The following is a 23,207-nucleotide window of genomic DNA, read 5'->3' on the forward strand; positions in this document are numbered from 1 at the left end:
TGCTTTTCTCAATCACACTACTGAAGAGTTTGTTTGCAAACTGTTTGACAAAATGTCAAACTTCTGATTTGATAAAGAAATAGATGTGATTAAATTAATTTGGATAAGCCATAATCGGAATAGGGTTATTACAAAATGAAAATAAAATAAATGTAGCTTTCATACCCCTTCTCTTTCGTTATCCATGCGAATTTTCTTCAGGGCAACAACTTCCCCCGTCTGGATCTCCCTTGCCATGTAGACCTGCCTGGACATCATTCAAACTTTTGTTATTTAATGTATTTATTACACCTCCACTCAGAATAAAAGACTTTGTTAGATATTGATGGAAAATACAAGTCCAAAAAAGAAAAGGCTTTCATTTATAAAACAAATACCTAAATGTATTTGAAACACTTTAAAGTAGATTTTTCTACAAGATAATCTTCCAACAATAACAGTTGCAATAAAAAAAATCACTAGATAGAATGAAGTAGAATTCACGAAGCTTTTCTGATCATGTTGATCATGTTTAAAATTATTAATTTTGCACCCACCCATTATTAATAAAAAATGTATCTATGAAATTCTACTAACCATTCTTGAAGTTCAAAAATGGATTCTACAGTCAAATATGAAATTTACTAATGAAAGCAAATGACTAAAACAACTCTAAGTAAGTAAACTATTACTTCAATTATAACTCATATCACAGTGCAAATACAAAATATTGCAAAAGCTAAAAGATGAGTTCAATAAGGCAATAACAGAGCTTTTGGATACAGACCACATAAGGTCAAGTTCTGGTCCATTTGCTCCTTCAATGTTTGAGAAGAAGATAAACAACAATACAAGGATGTGCATTATCTATATGTCATTAAACAAGAATGCAATCAACAATGGATACCACACTTCTAGGACTGATAAATTAATAGATGAGATGCATGGAGCTGTATATGTGTCAAAGATCAATCTACATTCTTGATACGATTAGGTCTGGATGAGGGATGAATATGTTCTTGAGACTGCTGTCAGGTATCATTATAGACACTTTCAATTCCTATTCAAGCTCTTTGCCTTTACAAAAAGTCCTGAAGCTTTCGAATTGTATATAAATAAGGTACTTAGCAAGTAATTGAGAAAGTTTGTCTTACTTTTTTTATACTATTTTGATAAACAACAGAACTTGGGAAAAGCACTTGAAGCATTTATGAAGCTGTAAACATGCTAGAATAGCACTCATTCTTTGCTAAACAACCAAAGCACAAATTTGGGGTTAAGGAGATGTCATATTTGGGTCATTTCATCAAAGAGCAAGCAGTCCAAGTGGACCAGCAAAAGATTTGAGCTATTAGGGATTGGCTACCCCTTAAGAATAAGTCACGGTTAAGAGGGTTCCTGGGATTATGCAACTATCACGAAAAAATGTATAAGGTTTCTCTTAGCTCCCAATGTTGCTCATAGATCTGACAAAAGGAGCATATAAATGGACAAATGTTGCTAATTTTTTTTAACAAATTGAAAAAAGTAATGTGTTATTGTCCAATGCTTGCTATCCCAAAATATTTACTTCCTTTTGTGTTAAAATGAGCTTCTGATGAGAGCACTGAAGTTGTTTAATGCAACACCATCTTATTGCTGTTGAAAGTGGGAAACTTCCAAAAGTAGAAAGTAAATTTCTATTTATGATAAAGAAATGCTAGCAATCATGCATGCCTGTGAAATTTAGACAAAACTTGGGGTAGCAAATTTATGGTTACGACCAATAACAACAATCTAGGTTATTCTCAATTAGAAAGACGTGAACAACAAACATTAAAAGTGAATAAGCAAGTTGCAGGCAAAAGATTTTGATATTGAATATCTGAATGGTAGGTATAATGTAGTTGTTGAATGCATTATCTCAGAGGCCCAAGCTATGTGCCATTTTTGACATCTCTGCTGATTAATTCACTACCATCATATCTGGATGTGCTGAGAATCTAAGTTACCGATGCTAGTTCTGATGCTGATGCGCGGATTTTTTTTGGGATTTTGGATGCGTTTGGGTAAGTCCATATATATATACACACACTATAATTTATGTATGCAAAGAAATGCGACAAATATACAAAAATAAACCATTCCATAGCAATTAGCATATTCAAATTAAACTAATGTCAAATTAGTAAATTACTCAAGTTCAAGATTCCAATGCAATTCGAATTACAAAATCAAAACATAGTTCATGGTTTAATGTTGATCAATCAAGAGTTCATGGTTTAATGTTGATCAATCAAGAGTCAAGGCTCAAGATTCAAATCAATTTCAGTCAACCAGACATGGCACTCAAAACAGCCAGATGCTCTGCAGATTCTCCCGGATGCTCAACCAATGCTTTCCCAAGCATCCCTCACGCATCCGCAGGCAGGGATTACACTTCCTGCCCACCTCCATGCAGAACCCAATAACATCCGCGCATCTGCCCCCGCATCCCCCAGAAAACATGACACACCGGTATCTTAGCTGAGAATTATTGATGCAAGAATACAACATGACTGGTTCAAAGTGGCAGAAGACCTCATTTTACGCTACGAGAGGATATATTTGATTCCAAAGTCATAGATGAAGTAAAAGATTTAAACAGCCATGCATGATACTCCATTGGCTGGGCATCAAGGTCATTCTAAGATGATAAATTTGACAGAGATTCTCCTAGAAAGGAATGAAAGGAGATGTGCTCATGTACATTGAGTAAAGTTCATCTTGCCAGCAAAATAAAGGTCGAATTTGTCCATCCCACAGGCCTGCTTCAGCCATTACCCATTCCTAAGCAAAAAAATAAAAGTATATCTACGGACTCTATCACTGAGTTTCCAAGATAAATGACAAAATTTGCATCTTTGTGGTTGTGAAAAAACAAACTCACCAAGTATGCACACTTTTATGCCATATCCTCCCAAGGCCTCTCAACTGGCCAAAATATCCTTAAGGAGATTTTCATATTATGTAAGAGCCTTAACACACTATTAGTGCCAAGGACAACAAGTTTTGTGTTACTTTTGGCAAGCATTGTTTTATTTGGCAGGAAAAAAACTGAACCATAGCTCAAGTCACCATCCTCAAATACCTTGATAGATTAGCTTTGTCAACATATGGATTGAAAGATACCAATAACATTACAATCACAAAAAGAAAACAACTTGGATCAAGTGGTAAACTTGGGAGAATACCATGTTCTACCATATGTTCAAGGTGTGTCACCCCTTCATGGCTCTGTATGGATATAATATTCTAACCTTTGTGGATCTTGCAATCATGGAAAAATAGGCTGCCCAGATCAACATTTATGATGAGGAAAAGGTATTAAATCTCTCAATGACAATCTTCAACATGCCTAGAACCAATAGAATTTCTATGTAGATCACAGTTGTACACAATTTCAAAGGTTGCAAACCTACAAGCAATCTTCAATATAGAAGAAAATGTTGGAGAATGCCAAAATCTGAAAACGCAAATGAACCTTCCGCTAGTGAACAAAATTATGCATAATAGAATATCTATTGTATAAAATGAGAGCCTTGCATATATAAGCAAGCATATAGGAACATAGGACCAAAGAAGTAATAACCTGAAGAAAAACACAATTATATGCGATTAGTCATGGATAGGGAAGGTGAATGAACTTCCCTAAATTAATCATGTGATTCACACAAAACTGTCAATGATTTTAGCATTGAAATCAAATAAAATTCATGTTAAAAATAGCAAAAAAATCAGGAAAAAAGGTGACAAAGTTGCTGTGAAAAAGCCATGAAAAGAAACCATGCAACCCAATAAAACCCAAAAACACCATATACGAGCAACAGGTACAACATGAGAAGAAAATTGTGCGAAATGAAAACCCTAGTATCTTTAAGACTGTACCCATAGTTCGATCATAGTTCGAGATTTGGGGGATAGCTACATGGGTTGTTTTGGGTCGATCTTGATCCACTTTTTGGGCAAGCATCTGGTCTAGCTACACCTCTAATACATAACATGAGTGAGTGCTATAATTACCAACAGCAAGGTGGGAATAAATTTTTGACAATAGAGAACTAGAATACAAATATAATTTTATTTATATTAAATTCTTATAAAAAAATAACACTTATGACATTTCAATTTGATATTATTTTATTTTATAGAAATTCTATATTATAACCCAAGGTCACATCCCCGGCATAGTTTGACTTGTCGTAGAATCGAGCAAGTCATGTAAATTCAGCAATGCACCCCCTTGGTTGTCCCATACTATAAATGTCTGAGTTTTAATAATTTGTTTGACTTCAACTCTCATGTGAACTCTCTATTTAATTTATTTAAAACAAACATTATATGAAAGGTTCTATAATGTATATAAGCATTTCTACCCATGCTTTCAAATGAATATTTAAAATTTCCCTATATATTTAAAATTTACACAATTTATTATGTAGTCATCCCCTTTGCCAACACCTAAAATGACAAAAAACTTGTCCTAGAAAGTCATTTCAGTGTACCCCTTTCCCAAAAACTTAGCGTAACATAGACAATTTAAAATTTTAAAATTTTATAAATTTAATTTTTAAATTATTAATATGTAAATTTTAACAAATTCAAATATTTTAAATTAAATGTAAGATATTTTTTTTTCTTTTGACGTATACAAATTTAATCATTTAAATTGAATTTAATACTTAATATTTATAATTTATTATGACTTATAAAATAAAATAAATAATTTATAAAATTCATACATTTTTAAATGAAATTTAAAAAAAAAAAAAAAAATTTTAATATGAACAAATTTAAATTAATCAACGAACTAATATTTAAAATTTATTATGATTAATTTCAATTTTTTAATAATTTTAATTGACTCCATAAAAAAATGAAAATTGAAAATATACAAATTACAATTTAAAAAAAAAAAAAAAAAAATTCTTTCAAGATTGTTTCCAACAAAAATTTATACTTCTGATTTGTTGATTTTTTACCAAAAAGCTATTCATTGTTTTGAGTAGGCTAGACAATTGACTACTTGTTTCAATGTGCAACATTTTTATGCTTAAATGACATGTGTGAGCATGGGCAAAGCGTCCATACCATAGGTGTCTTAAAAGGTGAATGCATAAGTCTCACCACAAGAAGTGATGGAAAAAGAAAAAGTCCCTAAAAGGAGACTTGACAAGTTTAAATGGATTGATCTAGTATCAGTGATTAACTAAATAAATTAAAGTGATACACAACTATTTGCATTGAGCAAAAGGACCAGAAAGGTGCAAGAAATAGCTTACAACCAAGAGCTACCTAAGAACAACAAACTCACAGCATTAAGACAGCGCATTGTTCTATTCAATGGCTTGTCACCTTTCAATGATGAAGGAATACTCATTTTGGTACTAGAAGCTATTATAGACACTTGGGCAGAAAGTGAGGAATAAAACCATTAACAAGTATTTGCTAGGGTGGACAAGGATTGTGTGCAAGTGTATTTACTATTTTCGAGGGAAAGAAAATGAATTAAAAAATTTCATATTTAATCAAGAAAAGGTATGAAAATACATTCTTGTTTATTCATTGATTTCACTTGATTAGATTGGACATTCTATTTATAAATCTTTGGAAATTTGAGGACAAACCTCTTATTTTCGATAGCTAGTCAATAGAAAGAAACCAATGAGCCAGTCATGGCAATCTCAAACAAGAATTGTGTATGAGCTGTACTAATTGTTGTTCATGTGACTTCAATAGTACCTACTTGCTCAGATTTATGCGGCTCTCGAAGCACCTAGAGGTTGTAAAGTTAATGCTACAAATTTCCTATATTTCTAATAATAATATTGCTGCAATTGTTATTAAAATCTTTGGCACCTATCAATGTACAGACAATAATAAAATTTCTTATTGATCTCCTCAAAACAAAAGATATCAATCTGTTGTATATATTCAATCAGCATCAAACCTTCAGCAGTGTATTTATCATAGAAGGCTGGTAATGGTTAGTGTGTCTGTTATACAGGGGAGTCCTATGCACAGTCAAAAACAAGAAGAGAAAAATATATTCAGGAAGACAGAGTTGATACTAGGAAAAATCCAGCATTTCCAACATCCATCCCCCTACATGCCATTGCATTATTAATTAATACATCTGTGGTCAGTCACTGATTCAACTTGGAAAGGAAACAACAGATGCCCACGATCTACATCGATAGGATTCCGAGTTACAAGCCCACCTCAGCAATTTTTCACACATTGCGGCAAAAATTCTAAACACTCTGCCGTAGCCATCACAAGGACAGAGCAGTGCATCCATGGTGGACATTCGCAGGCCCAACTTTCCCAACACGGGTCTTCAGAAGCCATTGAACATCTGATTTGGGAGCACCCGACCTACAACTCCATTAACAGACTCTTTGCAACTATTTTCATTAATTTTTTGTCAAATCCAACATTGCAATTTGCTCAATCCTCCACAGTGACCTCTGAGTAGTGAGATCTGATTCGATCTGCTCCATTTCCAATCTGTACATTCCATGCCATCTGATCAATCACGCGGTTGAGTGACATTGGGTGACATTGCTCCAATCCTGGCACATTACTTCCAAAGGGCTCACCTCACATTGCTTCATGATCTTAGCAGCGAGTGTCCGATATTGCACCAAGCAGTCATCAGACCTGACATCAGTAGAATGAGCAGCAAACATATTTGTAATAAAGAGGGCAGCAATCAGGTGCTATAAAACTCTTTTCCTTAGTATAAATAATTTTATTTTCTCGAAATCAAATATTTATCCTCAGATCTAGGTACTAATTATTTTAATTATTACAAAGTCGAAGCAAAAATGAACCTTGCAAACTCTATGTTTTGTTCAATCTATGCGAACCAGATAGCTAGGGCAAAATTTGACAAACATCGTTTTATCTTTTGGCACACAAAATATGCCCTCCCTTATTATTGCAAATCAATTCCAGACTTGGTTCCCTAGAATCTTTTTGAGCCAGCAAAGAATGAAACTGATGAGGACTAGATAAATTTAAATCTAAACGATCCAGATGACAAGAAGCTTATTTAATCCCCTAAAAACACGAACTCCTTCCCATCCTTATCCTGAGAACTCACATAGGTCAAAACCACCCTGTACAAGAAGACCAAGATCAACTCTATCCAAACATCGTGTGGATTCTACTCTGTTCATCCCTTTGAGAGAACCAGTTTTGAAATCACCCTTGCCTAAATTCAAATCAGATCTCATAGTTGAACCAGCTAGAAAGGAAGCCCTAGCTAGCCAACAAGAAGCGGTCATCCCTACCCACTAGTGACTGACAAGGAGGAAATCCTCACTCTAGATCTTCAACGATATGAAGTGGAATATACCCAGAGGCAATGCCAGAAGTATGGACTATATGCCAAATGGATGGGAACAAGCAAAGAGGTAGAATCTATTGTGGGATGGTTATAAGAATCTTATGGTAAGAAATTAGAAGTAACTATCTTGGAAAATGATTTTCTTTATATTGATTGTTCTAGCTCCACTTTGAAATAAGAATTTTTATTTTAAAATGCCTTACTTTTAAAAGGAAAATGTTTTAGAGTCCTTGACTGGCAGCCTTTCTTTAACCCAAACAACCCAGGCTCCTTCATAATATAAGGTGAAGTTAATTTTCCTAATCTCCCTATTGAACTACTAACAAAGTAACACTTAAATTGATAGGTAACAAGTTAGGGAAATATGTAGGTTTTGTAGAAATTGAATTAAGGCTTTCCAATCCAATTATCATAGTCAATATGGATGCCAACATTTGTAAACCTAAGCCCCAAAGGTTTTGCATTAAGGGAAGGTCATTTATGATAGAACTGAAACTTACAAAAGGATCTTTCATAGAGGACCCTGCTTTGGCTTCTTTGATCCCAAATCAAAGCCCTTATTTTCCTTATCCTCCTTCAAATACGTAGATTATCCTAAATAAGGAAAAGGGAGGCTTTGACATTGTGAAATCCCTTATAGGGAATAATTTGGAAGAGGGGGAAATAAGAGAAGTTGTACCCTCACTCCCCTCGGTTATAGCGGAAACTGTTACCTCTGCAGATCAAGGAGGGGAGGCTTCAGGATTCATCATGAAAGCTCCCCTTTCAGCCGAACTGGAATTAGAGATAGCTATAGACAAAACAAGAAGTGAGGAAAGTTCCAAGCAAGATCTTAGCAAAAAATGTGAGGTAAAAACCACAAAGGCTAGAGGTAGGGACTTCAAAAGAAATAAGCCATGGAAAGACATAGCAATAATACTTAATAAGGAAGAAGGAGGCTTCAGAAGTAAAACAAGTCAAAGGAGAGAGAAAAAGAATTACAGAGGAGGGATCACTTGGATATGAAACATATAGCCAAGAGGAGACATTATGTCCATCAAGCCCTTCAAATGAGAAACCTAATAGCCAAGCTAGAGTGGAGGAAGAGGTTAGGATCATTTCTAAGCATTTATGCAAGTTTGTAGTTAATGCACTAATGAATGAATTTGTGGATAACATTTGTGATGAGGAAGAACTACTGAGAAAGAATTGTTGATCAAGGAAATTCTAAAAGGTAATTATCCAATGGAGAAAGTGGAAGTGGAACAGCTGCTAGTAGAACTAGAAGATCAGGAACAAATGAGGATAGCCATGACTCAACCAAGTAAGAATAGCTCTACTTGTGCAAAAACAATTAAAAGAAAGGGAAGAAAATCCCCATGGGCACTAAGAATGAGAGATGGATGTGCTCATGGTCAATCCAAATCAACCAATATCTTTAATGCAAGAAGGGGGAAAATCCTTCCCAAGTCGAGATGAATGTCCCCTAACTTTGAATGTTAGGAGTTTAAACACCCCTAACAAACAACGGGACTTTAAACACTTCATATAAAAAAAACAAAAGTAAAACTCAATTTATGACAAGAAACAAACCTAGATACAAATAATCTAGAGGGTTTTAAAAAAAAGCTAGGATTTAGGGAGATTTGGGGATCTTTAGCTAGAGGAGCCTCAGGAGGGTTAGTTTTCATATGGGACCTAATGTTTCTAACTATAACATCTTTAGAAGATCATGGCAATTGGAGTTGTGGCTTAGTAAGAAGTTCCCAAATGAAGTTGAGTTTCAAGATTTTTAATGTGTATGGCCCTATTCAAAATATGGAGAAAAACAAAGTCTGTAAATAGATTCAAGAAAAATTAATTGTTTATAAAGGAGAGATTTCAATCATTGGAGAGGATTTCAACACTATAAATAAGGCATCAAAAAAATGGGGTGGAACTCAAAAACTCCGGAAAGCAGCAGTAGATTTTAACAAATGGATTAACAGAAATGGACTAATAGATATTGCATTTCCAAGATAGGAGAAAAGGATTCAGCTTTATAGCAGAGAAAACTGGATAGATTTCTTTTAAATGGGGATATGGCAGAACTACCTTTAACTCTAGAATCAGAAGTAAAACCCATCTTAGGTTCAGATCACTACACAGTCAAATTATGCATCATAAAGGATAAAAAGCTAGACAATTGTCCTTCTATATTTGAACAAATGTGGTTTAAGGTTAGGGCTTTCTAGAGATGATAGAAAAATGGTGGAACGAAATTGTATTATCAGGGTCTAAACTTTACCAAGTGGTTAACAAACTAAAAATTATTAAGTAAAGGCTTAAGCTATGGAATTCTAAACACTTTGAGAATATTTTTGAAAACAAGGAAAAATTCGAAGAAGAATTGGAGAATCTAGACAAGAAGGTTATAGAGAAAGGGATGAATTTAGCCTTATATGAAAGAGAGAAGTCTTGAATGATGGATTATGATGACATCTTAACCAAAGAGGAAAATTTTTGGAGACAAAAATCAAGAGAAACATGGCTAGATGCAAGGGATAGAAAAACAAAATTACAACTGTACAAAACAACATAGAATAGCTAATAGAATCACTTTTAGTCAAAACAAGGATGAAGAAAAACTAGAGGACCCAGATAAAATTGTAAAAGAGGCAATAAAGTACTCTAAAGAAATCTTATATAATAATGGTAACTAGGAACTAGGGGTACAAGATAACATTAGCAATAACATCCCAAAGCTTATATCCAAAGAACAAAATAAAACACTGTTGGAAAAATTTACGTTGGAGGAAGTAAGTATGGCCCTCAAGCAAATGAATCCAAATAACTCTCCAAGGTCATATGGATTTTTGGCATGTTTCTTTCAAAAATGTTGGGACCTCATAGGGATGGAGATTACAAAGGCTTCAGGGGTACAAAATTCAAGAAAACTCCTCAAGGAGAAGAATAATACCTTTATCACCCTTATCCCAAATAAGGAGAAACCAGAGACCTTTAATGATTATCCTCCCATAGCTCTTTGCAATACTCTATAAATGTTTTACTAAGACAATGGCAATGAGAATCCACAAACTTCTCCCAACCTAATTAACGAGGAACAAACAGGATTTATACAAGGCAGATCTATCTTTGATGGAGTAATTATTGCCCAAGAGGTCATACATACTATTCAAAACAACAAAGAGCCTAGTATGTTAATTAAACTCGATATTAAAAAGGCATATGATAGAGAGGATAAGGGCTTTTTGAGGATCTGATATCCCCTTTTCTTTCCATCTTAATGGCAGAAGCGTTAGGGAGATCAATAAACAATGCCAGGCATGAGAAGTGTATTAGAGGAATAAGGATCACTAGTGACTTGGATCTGATAACCTAGCAACAATTTGTTGATGACACTATGCTTTATGGACAAAGTACCATAGATAAGGCAAAAGCATTTAAAACAATATTAGGTCAATACACAAGTGCATCAAGTCAAGAGATTAACTCTGAGAAGTCAAAAATCTTCTTCTTTAATAGTCATCCTAATTTGGACCAGAAGATATGCACATTTTGAATTTCAAAAGAGGAAGTTTACCTTGTAAATACTTGGGTCTCCCTGTAGACAAAAGAGTTTGTTTAACAAAATTAAGAGATCAAATAACTAAAAAATGGATTCCTGGAAAGGAAAATGGCTCTCTTTTGCAAGTAGAGCAACGATGATACAATCTGCCCTTTAAACACAACCTATTTATCAATTATCTTGTATTGATATCCCTGCACAAAATAGGGATGGAATCAATAAACTCTTTTAAACTTTCTTTTGAAAGGGAATAGGGGAAAAGGAGAAAAAATCCATGTTAGCTTGGGATGAGGTATGCGATCCAAAAGACGAGGGAGGTGTACGGATCAAAGACATCAGAATCCATGGTAAAGCTTTAGTAGCTAAATTTAATTTGGAGAATATACAGGAATCCACATCTCAAGTGGGTAAAAATCCTAATAAAGAAATATTTGAGCAATATTGATTCATTAAGTATATTCAAGGAGAAATCACCGCCTAGAGGATCAAGAATTTGGAACTTCATGATGGATTGTAGATCCTCCATCCAAGATAGACTAACATGGAACCTAAGAAACGGGGAAGAAGCTCTCTTCTAGCAAGACTCTTGGGTAGGAGATGGTTCTTTGGAAAACGATAGTAAACTAACCAAATTAAAATTGACTCTTGAAGCCAAATGGGAAAATAGAGTTATAGATTATGTGACCTTTGAGGATGGAGGAAAATGTTGGAAATGGAAGGATTTTAAGGACATGATCCTCCCACCTCAGGAAGTCGACAATCTAATAAGAGCCCTATCAAACAAGATAGTAATTTTCAATTTTGGCAATGACAAATTGATGTGGGGATGGAAGAAAAAGCAGGGAATACAACTCAAAGGAGGGGTATAAATTCCCCAAATCTCTCCAGATGAGCACAAAGGACTCTCGCCCTACAACATTATGCTGAAATAGAACTTCTCTACCTAAGGCAAGATTTTTCACACGGTTAGTTTTGAATAGGAAGGTCCTTACCTCAAAAAGATTTAAGAAAATGGGATACCAAGGCCCAAGTAGATGTCCTTCGAGCAAAAATGAGGAAGAATCCATTGACCATCTTTTTTGGCTTTACCCTTATTCAAATCAATGCTCGAAGTTGCTCTATTCACAATTGGGGTGGGTACCAAAATTTCCAAGAACTATAATGGATATGCTACATGATTGGTCCCTCCTTAGAAAGGATAGTATTTATAGCTCTTTATGGATATCTACACCTTCCATAGTCCTATGGGAATTATGGAAGGAATGCAACCAAAGAATTTTTCAAGATAAGAAAATGAATGTAGAACAACTTATGATTAAATTTGAGACTTCTGTCATTGAACTTACCAAGAGTTGGGTTTTGAATAAACAAAATAAGAAGGCTATAATGTCTCGCTAGGATGAGAAAATTAGAGGCAAATGGATAGGGCTAAAATTAGCCCACTTTATAGGAGCAAGGGAGGGGGGGGGGGACTTCAAAAAGCAAACGAGAGATGTGCCAATGGCAACCACCCAAGGAGAGATGGTTTAAACTGAATTTTGAAAGAGCCTCAAGAGGCAATCCGGGTAGAGAAGGCATTGGTTGTAGTATCCATAACTCAAAGGCAAGATGATTGTAAAGTTAGCAAGATATATTGGAACAAAAACTTATAATTCAACAAAATTAACGACTTTAGTTGAAGGACTAGAATTGTGTTAAACTCTTGGTTGCAAAAATGTAGACATTGAAAGAGATTCTGCAATTATAATAAATGCTATAAGGAAAGGATCCCTCATTATTTAGAGACTAGACTCAATTTTATCTAGAGCCCTATCACCATGTCAGACCTATGACAACGTAACCATTAATCATATATACCAAGAGGGCAATCAAAGAGCGAATGAATTAGCTAATACAGATATAAAAGGTTTAACATAAGAAGTCAAAATTTCAATATAGGGACTCCATCTGAATTTGGGATGGTTTAGATTTTTTAGAATTTCAGCCATAGTTTACATCTCATTATCCGGAGGAAAATTCAGGGGTCTTTCTTTAGCTTTTAACGCACTGCCTACATCTTGCATACCAAGTCAATATGATATGATAGAAAGATTTGTTATGGAACATGGTGTTGGAGCCTAGGAAAATGTGTCTGCGGTGAACTTGGAGGTTTTGAAATCATCCAGTTTGGACTCGATGGACATTCAAATTGATAGGGAGCCTCTTTTCCCCTTGTTTATGTCAGTAGAGTAATGTAGGTTTCTTACTGTTGTAGTTTTAATGTGACTAAGCCGGCAAACACCCTTCGGTGAAACAAACTGATAATTACGCTGCTTAAGATATGTTTTCTTGGTTGAGGAATTACTACTTTGCTCTATTAGATGTATTTTTTAATGATTTAGATGTATATTTTGTTTTTTTTTTTTTTAGAAAAGGCTTTAATCACTTTACATTTCATTTCTATGCCCTGTTTGTATATATGCTTCATGACTTTTCAGAGATTTATCCTTAACATAAGTGCAAGATGTAGTGTTTAGATTATATACAGATCCTGATTGAAGGCAGAAGAAGAAAGGAAGGACAAGGAACGACCTAGATGTACGGTGGAAAAATGTAACTTGGGACTAAAAGCTGATAATCTGGATGTATTTATGTACTTTATAATGTATCAAGGTTTAGGCCGTTTATCTATCCAAAAAAATTCTACCTCAAATATACATGTTTTATTTTTCACTTTATTACTTTTCTTTTTGTTGCTGTATATAATATTTTAAGTTTTAAAGATTACAAATGTTGCATTAAGTATGCATGTAATTTCTATAAATTGAGAATTCTTATTCAACCAAGTGGAATTGGCTTACATACTATTTCTGCAAAGTGTGATTTGTCTTATCCTGTGGAGGATTGTGCTTGTGCTGCATTGAGGAATCTCACTATCTCAGTTTGATAATGGGGCTGCTTATGTTCACAGGAAGAGTTTGAAAACATTCTTAACAGAAAAATGATAGAGAGGGTTGATGGCTCCCACCTCCTAGGGGAGATTTTAAGGTCAATACTAATGGGTCGTTTAGAGAGAATCCTGGACTGGCAGGAATTGGTGGTATTGGCTGGTGCAGTGATGGGGATATCACTTTCTTTTCCTCTAATTATTAAGGACATTTTCTTTTCCTCTATTTATTAAGGACAGAAATCAAATAATTTGACAGAAGTCCTTACTATTTTTCAAGGAGTTGAGAGAGGGTGTTCTTTAGGTTGAAAAAGAATTATCTGTGAGTCTGATTCACAGATTGTGGTTGATATGTTGAATGATCACCAGTTGGATGGAATTTCTTGGAAGTTAGCCTAGGTGGTTAAACAGACACTGAAATCTTTGTGGATCACTGGATTCTATTTCTTTCTATCATATTACTGGGGAGTGGAATAAAGTGACGGATTGCCTGGCTAATAGGCTTCTGAGAGCTTGAGTGATGTGACGTGGATAACTGGGGGGCTCTTCATTCAGATTATTAGGAGATTCTGAAAAAGCTAATTAGAGAGACAGAAACTTGTGATTGCTGTATAATTGTTGGCTTTTCTTGAATCAATTTTCACCCTACTTTTATTCCAAAAAAAAGTGCTGGATGTTCTATCCTAACTTTCTGTCCTCAGTATGGCAGAAAAACTTTTGCAATCATTTTCACTATTAATAAATAGTGAGGGAGTGCATTATACCTTCATTCGAATTATCAAAAGAAAAAATAAATTACACAAACTGCAAAATCAATACTGAGACAGAACGAGGATTTCATTGCAGATAGACAAATCCCCTAGTTGCCGAATTTCACCAACAAAATGCATTAAAATAAACAAATTATAATTACTTAAGTTATAAGGGAACAGATTACAATTCATTTCCAAATCTATTATAAACCGCCAAAACGAATTCCGAGACAGAACTAGGTCTTTAATAATGAAACACAAAAACCTTCAATAGAGGGTTTCGTTGACAAAATGCAGGAAACCTACAAGAAATTACTAGGGTCCGAAGCGAACATTAGCACTGGAACCCCCTAATTATGAACAAAACGCGAAATGAATTCCGTGAGTCAACTAGGGCTCCATTCACAGAAAGGGCAAAAATTACGTAATCTAGTTGCAGGCTTCGACTAAAGAAATAAACAAATACGTAATTCTATTCAATTGGGTATGAAGGAAGAGTACATATTCAACTTACCCATATGTGCCTTCTCCAATCTGTTCGAGCTTTTCAAAGCAATTTATGCTGCGAGAACCCCATGCCGGGGCTTCCCTCAGGTTCAGCTGCCCAGCGGATGCCACTGTCATCCTTGTTCTTCTCTATTTTCAAATTCGCACCTCAAATTACCAACAGCTATAACTTTCTTGCAATGAATTCAACAATTTGCTCTTGCATCACACAAATCTGCATATATCTACAGCAAATTATTTTATATGGATTAAGAGGAGGCCTAGAACTTCCATAACTTGTCGGCTGTGGGCAGCATTAAGTACAGAGTTACAGTTTGAATGAACAGTAACGACCACTTCAACAAACAGACTTTTGTGAACCGACGAACTGCATCGAAAACAAAATATTGCGGAGAAGTAAAGCAATGTAATTAACCGTTTGGCAACGGGAATACAAGTGGAATAGGCATATGTATATTCCGGAAATTTTTAATTTTCTGTTTGGATGCACCAAATCGGAATAGGAATAGGAAAAAAATTGGAATAAGTATTTCAATTTTGGCCCAAAAATGAGGATTTGGTAATCCACCTAAACAGATGGAATAGGTATTCCAATTTTTTTAATTTTAGAAAAAATAAATTTTGAGTTCGTGTATTCCGCATCAAATTCTAGATGAACCAAACAAGAATAGGAATACGTAACCCCATTCTCTATTCAAGAATAAGTATTCTAGAATGGTATTCCTATTCTGTTTTTATATTCCCGCAACCAAACGGGCCCTAAAAGAGGAAACCTTAGTTTTCTATCTTCACGGAAATACTCCATTGGGGAAAAAAATTTTGAAATAAATTTGTACGTGAAGTTTTTCTTAAAAAACTAATAAAAAAGGAAGTTTATTTTCTATGATGATTTTAAAGATTGTCAAATGATTTGATTAGTGAAGATCAGTGAAGAATAATTTCACTGAAGATTTTGGGAATTTAAATGACACCAAATTATTTTTGAAATTATATAACATGAACTATCATGATGTTTGTGATTGATGAGATAGAAAGAAAAAGGAAATTATTGTCTACAATTGGCTAAAGTGGATTAATAGATATTTGCAATGAAATGCTTGTGCATGAAAGAAATCATATGTCTCTCTTATTTTCTGGTATAGAGATATAATCGGTAGAAGTGGCTATATCGACCTAACATAGTGGCAACAATGAAGAACACTTTGATCATTTGTCACAAAGCACTAAGAGGTTATAAAAATGACCAATGAATACCAAATAGGTAGACCTTCTTTTAAACTATTATTTGATTCAATTCCTTACAAGAAAATTTTTGAATAATCAATTTAAAAAAATTATCACATAAATAATTACTTGTGTTGATCATCTATATATTATTTAAAAATATTAAGCAAGATGAAATTGTTAATCACAACATATATTCACCATCATGGTATGTAGTTAAGTGGAACACCTACATATTCCCCTTTTTAGGGGCGGCTTCAATTGCTAACCTTTATTGAGCAGGTGGAAACTACAATACCTTTCCTGCATAGTTCTTCCTTGATATGTCTTGGTAAGGTTGTTGAAATGAGGGACTAGGCTTGGCAATCTGTCTCTTTATTACAATGACCTCATTTGATAACTTCTACATCATAGCTTCTTCTTTATTAATATTTCTAGTGCCACTGGCAGATGCTCCTGATTGAATTTCATGCTTCCACTTACCAACAGCTATGAGATCGTCTTCAAGATTGATGACCATGTTTCAGGTAGCTTTCAAATCAACTACATGTGTTCTCTTTAATTGGAAGCTTATATCAGATAGCATGGCACTGATGAAAAATGTTTTTTGATTACCTACAATTGGTCTAATAGCTGCAACGATGCAGTTGATAATCTTGTTGAATCTGGCAATGAATTTCCTCATTGGAATACTCAGCTCCTTCTTGATTTGGGTGAGCTGAAATAGGAGAGTGTGTTTTTCCTTTATGCTCTTGAATCACGCTTCAAATCTTGTTCTCATATCATCCCAAGAAGTAATGCATCCAACTAGTAGGTGCTAGAACCAGTCAGTCGCACCTTCGACTATTCTCTCAACAAACATATGCACAACAACATCTTCATGTTGTGGGGATACCACAATGCAAGCCATGAAGAATGATGTAATGTGTTCTTCATCTAACACCTTCCCATATCCATTTAACTTTGGGAAGTTCTTCCTAGATTCTCTTGGTAAATCATTGTTTTATGTCAGGTGAAGTGAGCCTATAGAATTACCCCAAGGTACTACCATGGCTCTTGGTAGAACAATAGGTTTGGGTTGTAAAGTTACACTTGTAGATGTGAAAACTCTATGTAATGTTAAGGATTTGCACACTAGTAGAGGTTGTGTTTGGAAAACCAGAGGAGAAGAGGACTTGCTTCATCTATGCCAAGAAGGATTAATTGGTGGAAGCATAAATTTTTAGATATCTTCCAACACAAAGCCTCTAGAATGACTTCTTCCACTTCACAGGGGGTCCTCCAAGATAGGAAAATTAGCTTTCCTTAGCTCTTTGTATACTATATTAACTTGGTCACGTCCCTTTGCACTCCTAGTGTACTTCGGATCCAAGATGACTCAATTTCTCACAAACAGGTGCTTAGGCTTGCCTCAACCTTTGTTGTTGAAACAACCTCTCCTAGTTCTCAACTTTGGCTTCTTCTTGTTCTAGCACAAGGTTCACTCTTCTATACTCATAAGAAGATTTTATATTCCTCCAATCAAGTGTATGCAACTTATTTATAATGTCTTCTTGTTCATCTTGGAAGCCAAGATTAGGCTATATAACTGGGATTAGACCTTCAAGAAGTAGCACAATCTTTCCTCATGGCCTATAACTACAACTCAAACAATATGTAAGATTGCAAAAACTATTGTGTTAAAGAGCTGCCAAAAACTATTGTTGAACTGCACACTATGTAACTTGGGTGGAGATAACCAATATCTTCTTATATGAAATAACTTTCAAAAATCTCCTAACTGAGCATCCTTGTAGCTAAAAACACGGTCTCATGGTAAAAGCATCATTCACCTTTACAAACTCCTCATAACTCCTTTCTGGTTACAAGCATGGATAAAAGTAATAGAATTTTGTTGTTTCATCATAATCCTCTATGTGTGCTAGACCTGGCCACAAGTATCGGGTTGCCAAAGCATATATAAGATAGGAAGACATATATAACTACATGAATGCCTTGGCTTGATTCATCCAACTGGTAAGCTCATCACATAGGATTTGATCCCAATCAATATATTGTCCATTAACACAAACTACTTGCACCAGAAAGAAATGGTGCTAAATAAAATTAAGGACTTCATGTCCTTTTAGTCTTAACATCAGGGCTAGAATGTCCATGATTTCTCTCTTTAAGCAAGTTCCAAACAAAGTCTTAGGAAGCTTACTCTTTTTTCTTTTAGGTGGTTGAAACCAGGTTGCCAATATATCTCCTTGCTTGTAATGCCCCGCCAAGGGATCCAAGAATTAACCTAGAATTTCACTAAGTTTAGTAGCATTTTTTTTTAATCATGAAAATAAATACCACAAATAACTTATGCATCATAACGGAAGCAATAGCAATGTCCATCTGAAAGCGAACATAACATACATAACAGATTACATTCTTTAAAGATCCCTTAACATTGAATTACATCTAAAACACTTAACATACATGAATCCATCTAGTACAACATCCACATGAAATAATAATGATAAGTCCAATGTTCATACATTACATTTCAATTGCTCAATCATCCATTGTACATGTCACAGGGTATGAAAAGCTCAAAAGAATATACCTATGTAGAATAAGGTACATCATCCTATTCTAATCCATGATACATCAAAGTAAAGATAATCACACGATACACATGATACATCATGTAGTGCCTGCCCCTAGTTCACATTTCTGTTATCATTGTCAAATTCTTTTAAGCTGATTATATGTATTGATTAGTTTTAGAGATACTGGATTTACAATAGTATGATATTATTTCATGTTTTGGATTACATATATACTTGTTGATTTCATTTCATTCATGTGTTGTTAATGATATCTTAATGATCCTAGTTAGTAAATGTGGTTTCTTTTATAAAAATGTTAACATGATGTCTTTAATGATGATTAAGTTGTATTGATAGAGATGCATTATTATATGTACGCATTTGATGTTAGACTTGTGATTTTTACGATACTTACCCCATACTTGCATGTGTATGGTGTGCGTGTTTATTTTATCTTTCTGTCTGACGTGTTTGATGTGGTTAAGGGAGGGAGTCGTAGTCACCTGCTAGTCGGGATCTACACGATGAACCACTCCCCGCCATTGTCTGTTTAGTTTAGATATAATTATATACATGTACATGCTCATCTTTTATGCAGGATGCAGGTACCGGGCATCGACTTCCCTGAATTGCTAGGATGAGCGTGCCCTATTACATATACTCAAATGGTGAGAATGGGAAGATAATGATCAGGTCCAATCCTAGCCATAGCCTAAAATACTTGTCCTGCAAGGAGGACTCGTAACATACTGTCTACCCTTTTTAAACCCGTGAGTATTTTGTGGGTATATTGTTTTGTGGGTCTTTGATGAATTTTCTATTAATTAAGTCTAATTAATAGATTAAATTAATAATTTAATTTAATGGAAAATTATTATGATATTATGAATATTTAATTATATTTAATTAATTTCTCTAATTATATTTAATTAATTGAGAAATTAATTAAATATAAAGAATTAAATTGAAGATAAAAGTTTTAAGATTAAATTTAGAACGTGATAATATTTATTTAATTTAATAATAATATATTTAGAGTACATATTAAAATAAATGCTAAATATTATTGTTATTTAAGTTAATAAATATTTATCAAATTAAACGTTGAAAAATATATTAAAAGTGAAAAGATATTAATTTATGAATAAAATATTTAAGTTTGCATGATGCGTGTATGAGTTTAAAATATAGAAAATTAATTAAAAGATATAAAAAAAAAATGTGAACTTGAATAAAGATATTTTAATAATGTGCACATGAGATTAAAGTTAATAAATTAATTTAAAGAAAAGTAAAGTGGAAAGTTAAATAAAGTAATTTAACAATTCACTTAAAGTGCATTAAGGATTAATTAAAGAATATCTTAATTAAAAAAGAAAATTAATTGTGCATGAATGAATTAATTAAATAAAGTAATTATTATATTTTTGATTGGTAGAGACAGAAACCCTAAAGGTAATTAGATTCTATATTAGGGGTTTTCGGATCATTATTACAGATACAAGTTTTCACACACAGGTCTCAGAGAGTTTTTCAGACACACAAATTTCAGGACACACACAAGTGTCAAGGGCACACACAGGTTTGGAGAGCAATTCAGAGGGTTTGGAAAAGAAGAAATTTTTCGTAGCTTGAAGGATATTGCTTGCAGTAGAAATTTTCATCCAGCTGTTAGAGTTTTAGCATCAGTACGAGGTAGGGTTTTGAAATCCCGTGAATGCAATTTTAATTGGAAACATTTGTTTGCTTCGTGATTGTTGGGTGATTGAAATTATGTTTATCATCTCGATTGTTTCAAGATCTGATTGGTTAAAATTAGTTTCTCATTGTTTATACAGAAGAATCATAGAGGAAATTAATTAAATCACGTAGGGTTTGAAGGAAAAGAAAGATTTAAAATTAGAAATTTGAATGGTCAAACTTAGTCTTTTTCCTATCAAACTAATAATGTAAAGATATATATATATATATATATATATATATATATATATATATATATATATATATATATATATATATATATATATATATATATATTTATAAAATAATTTTTATTGTAGAATTTGTTTGAAATGAAAATCATAAATTTTAATGAAATAAAAATTTATCAAATAATAAAACAATTCTTAAATTTTTTTATTTTTATTTTTTAAAAAATATTTATTTAAAAAGACGTGGATGTTTTAAATATTATATAAAATATATATATATATATATATATATATATATATATATATATATATATATATATATATATATATATGGGGAGGGGCAGGTTTTACCCACCCCCTGTCCCCTTGTCCTCCTCGCACGGCGGTCAGCCGCTGTCGCAACAGTGACTGCTGCTACGGCAGAGCTGCCGCACTAAGGGTTGCGGCCAGTATTGTTAGCCGGCGGGCTATAAACGTTTCTTGATTGCATTAAAATTTTTTTAATTATAATTTAGTTTTTATTATATTTTAATTATATTAAAATTTTAAATTATTAAACTTAAATATATTAAGTTTTAATTATATTGAATTTGTATTATCATTTATTAATAATTTTGTAATTAAATAAATTATTTGTAAATATAATATAGATTCTTATGAAAAATAATAATAATTGGTTTAATTAAAATTTGATTTAATTCAGTAAAGGAAGTGGATTAAATTAAAGATAATTAAATTATTATAATACCAAATTTTAATGAAAAACGTAGATTATTATATTGATGGATCAATAAGTATTATTAATAATTTAATTATCACTCTTGGGGACTTAACTTGAAATCATTTGGATATAGGGACAAGATATTTTTGCAAGGGTAAACTATGGAAATTATCTGATTAAAACATACGTTCAACTGGAAATGGGAACTAATCATTAACTCAACAATATACTGTCAATCAAGTTCATACTTTGAAATGAGAATTGAAACTTTACTTTTGACTTTATTGTGTATTATCAAATCAAACCAAACTATGAAACTGTGGTGTTGCTTGTATTATTTATGCCTTTGGATTTTGGAGTCGAGTAGGTGTTGACCAGTCTAGGATGTACACCAGAGGTTTTGTGAGATTTCTTGTATACTATTTATGGGACTAGATGTTGTGATGTGTTTTGTGATTCATATTGAGATTATGTTTATGAGGTTTACTCTATGGAACATTTATGTGTACTTGGGTTTGGAGAACCAATTTGCTTTCGGGTTGCCTGTTAAGGAACCAAGTTTGATCTTTATGGGTGTTGTGGTATGGGACACAATTGTGTTTTTATGTGCTTAGGAGAGGTTGTCTAGGTACGTGACTTGGGAGTGGCTTGCATAGGGGTCCGGGACCCAAAGTGGTCAGTACCAGGGTAACCTAATGCAAGTTATGTAATAAGTGATAATCTAGTAATTAAAATTTATGGGGGGGAAATGCACTAAAAAGATAAGTTAGAGATTTTTGATCTACCCATGCCTTTAGTGCTTGTATAGACTAAGGATGCGAATGAGATGAGTGCCTCGTCTTCTTGAGAGGGCTTTCTAGTTTCCATATGTGTGATGTTGAGGGTCCGGGGTTCATAGTAACCAGTCCAGGGTAACTCAACGCTTGAGGGTCCGGGGTCTCTTAAGAGATCAGTCCAGGGTAACTCAAGCAGCCATGTGATGACACTCCCTAGTATGTAGCCTGAGTCTCCTCTATAGATTTTGTGTATCTCTGGTAGTGTACTTATTGTTGGATGTGGTGTATCTATTGTCGGATGTGTTTATTATGGTTATTTACTTTCATTGATGATGATTGGTGATTCATGGATGATGTATTTTTGACATGTGGCTTTTGACTTGAGGTGATTGTCTTTTGTTGACTTTATCTTGTGATTTTGGTATTTGGTTTATACTTGGTTTATGATTGATGTTTGATTATGAGGTGTCAGTATTGGATTGAGTGTTCTTTCTCTTTGGACTATTTTATCTTCTTGAGTAGCATGCGTTACCTTTGAGGTAGTTTTGGCTATTAGGGGTACCTTGCCTAGGAATGTTTTATGTTTGATTAGCCGTATGTGGATCGTTCATTATCTTCCCTGCATAGTGGGAGTGGAAACTTGACTAGGTAACCACGCGGTCGGGAGGTAGTGCCTTCTTACCATTTGGGTTCCCCTTCACATCGCCAGCTGTTGGATGTTCGTTGCTGAAGATGTGCCTTTATCATTCTTATTTCTTATCTCAGAGACTTCTTTTCAGATGATGTATATATATGTTATCACGTATTTTGAAGTATTGTATCTATTTTCACATACCCTGCGACATTTGCAGTGGATGTTATTTAGTGGATGTACTTTCATTGTATTATAT

General features: G+C 33.8%; 1 protein-coding gene and 1 pseudogene across 6 annotated transcripts in view; both read right to left on the bottom strand.

Annotated features, from left to right (window-relative positions):
- LOC149531115 (cyclin-dependent kinase C-2-like) overlaps positions 1-15,463 on the bottom strand; it is a 28,426-nt gene extending 12,963 nt beyond the window's left edge. For all 6 annotated transcript variants that reach the window (XR_016359130.1, XR_016359131.1, XM_089811270.1 and 3 more), the window contains exons 1-2: positions 15,091-15,463; positions 166-247 (exon numbers count right to left, since the gene is read on the bottom strand). Coding sequence is in view for 4 of the 6 variants with exons in the window: in XM_089811270.1 (XP_089667396.1) it covers positions 166-247; positions 15,091-15,200 (192 nt within the window). In the remaining 2 variants the exon portion in view is untranslated. The remainder of the gene's footprint in view (positions 1-165; positions 248-15,090) is intronic.
- The window catches only part of LOC149531114 (septin and tuftelin-interacting protein 1 homolog 1-like), a 235,465-nt pseudogene that overhangs the window by 160,934 nt on the left and 51,324 nt on the right, over positions 1-23,207 (bottom strand).

The sequence above is a fragment of the Cupressus sempervirens genome, chromosome 11, assembly GCF_028749045.1.
Source record: "Cupressus sempervirens isolate cs-2001-9-10 chromosome 11, ASM2874904v1, whole genome shotgun sequence".
NCBI classification, from domain to species: Eukaryota; Viridiplantae; Streptophyta; class Pinopsida; order Cupressales; family Cupressaceae; genus Cupressus; species Cupressus sempervirens.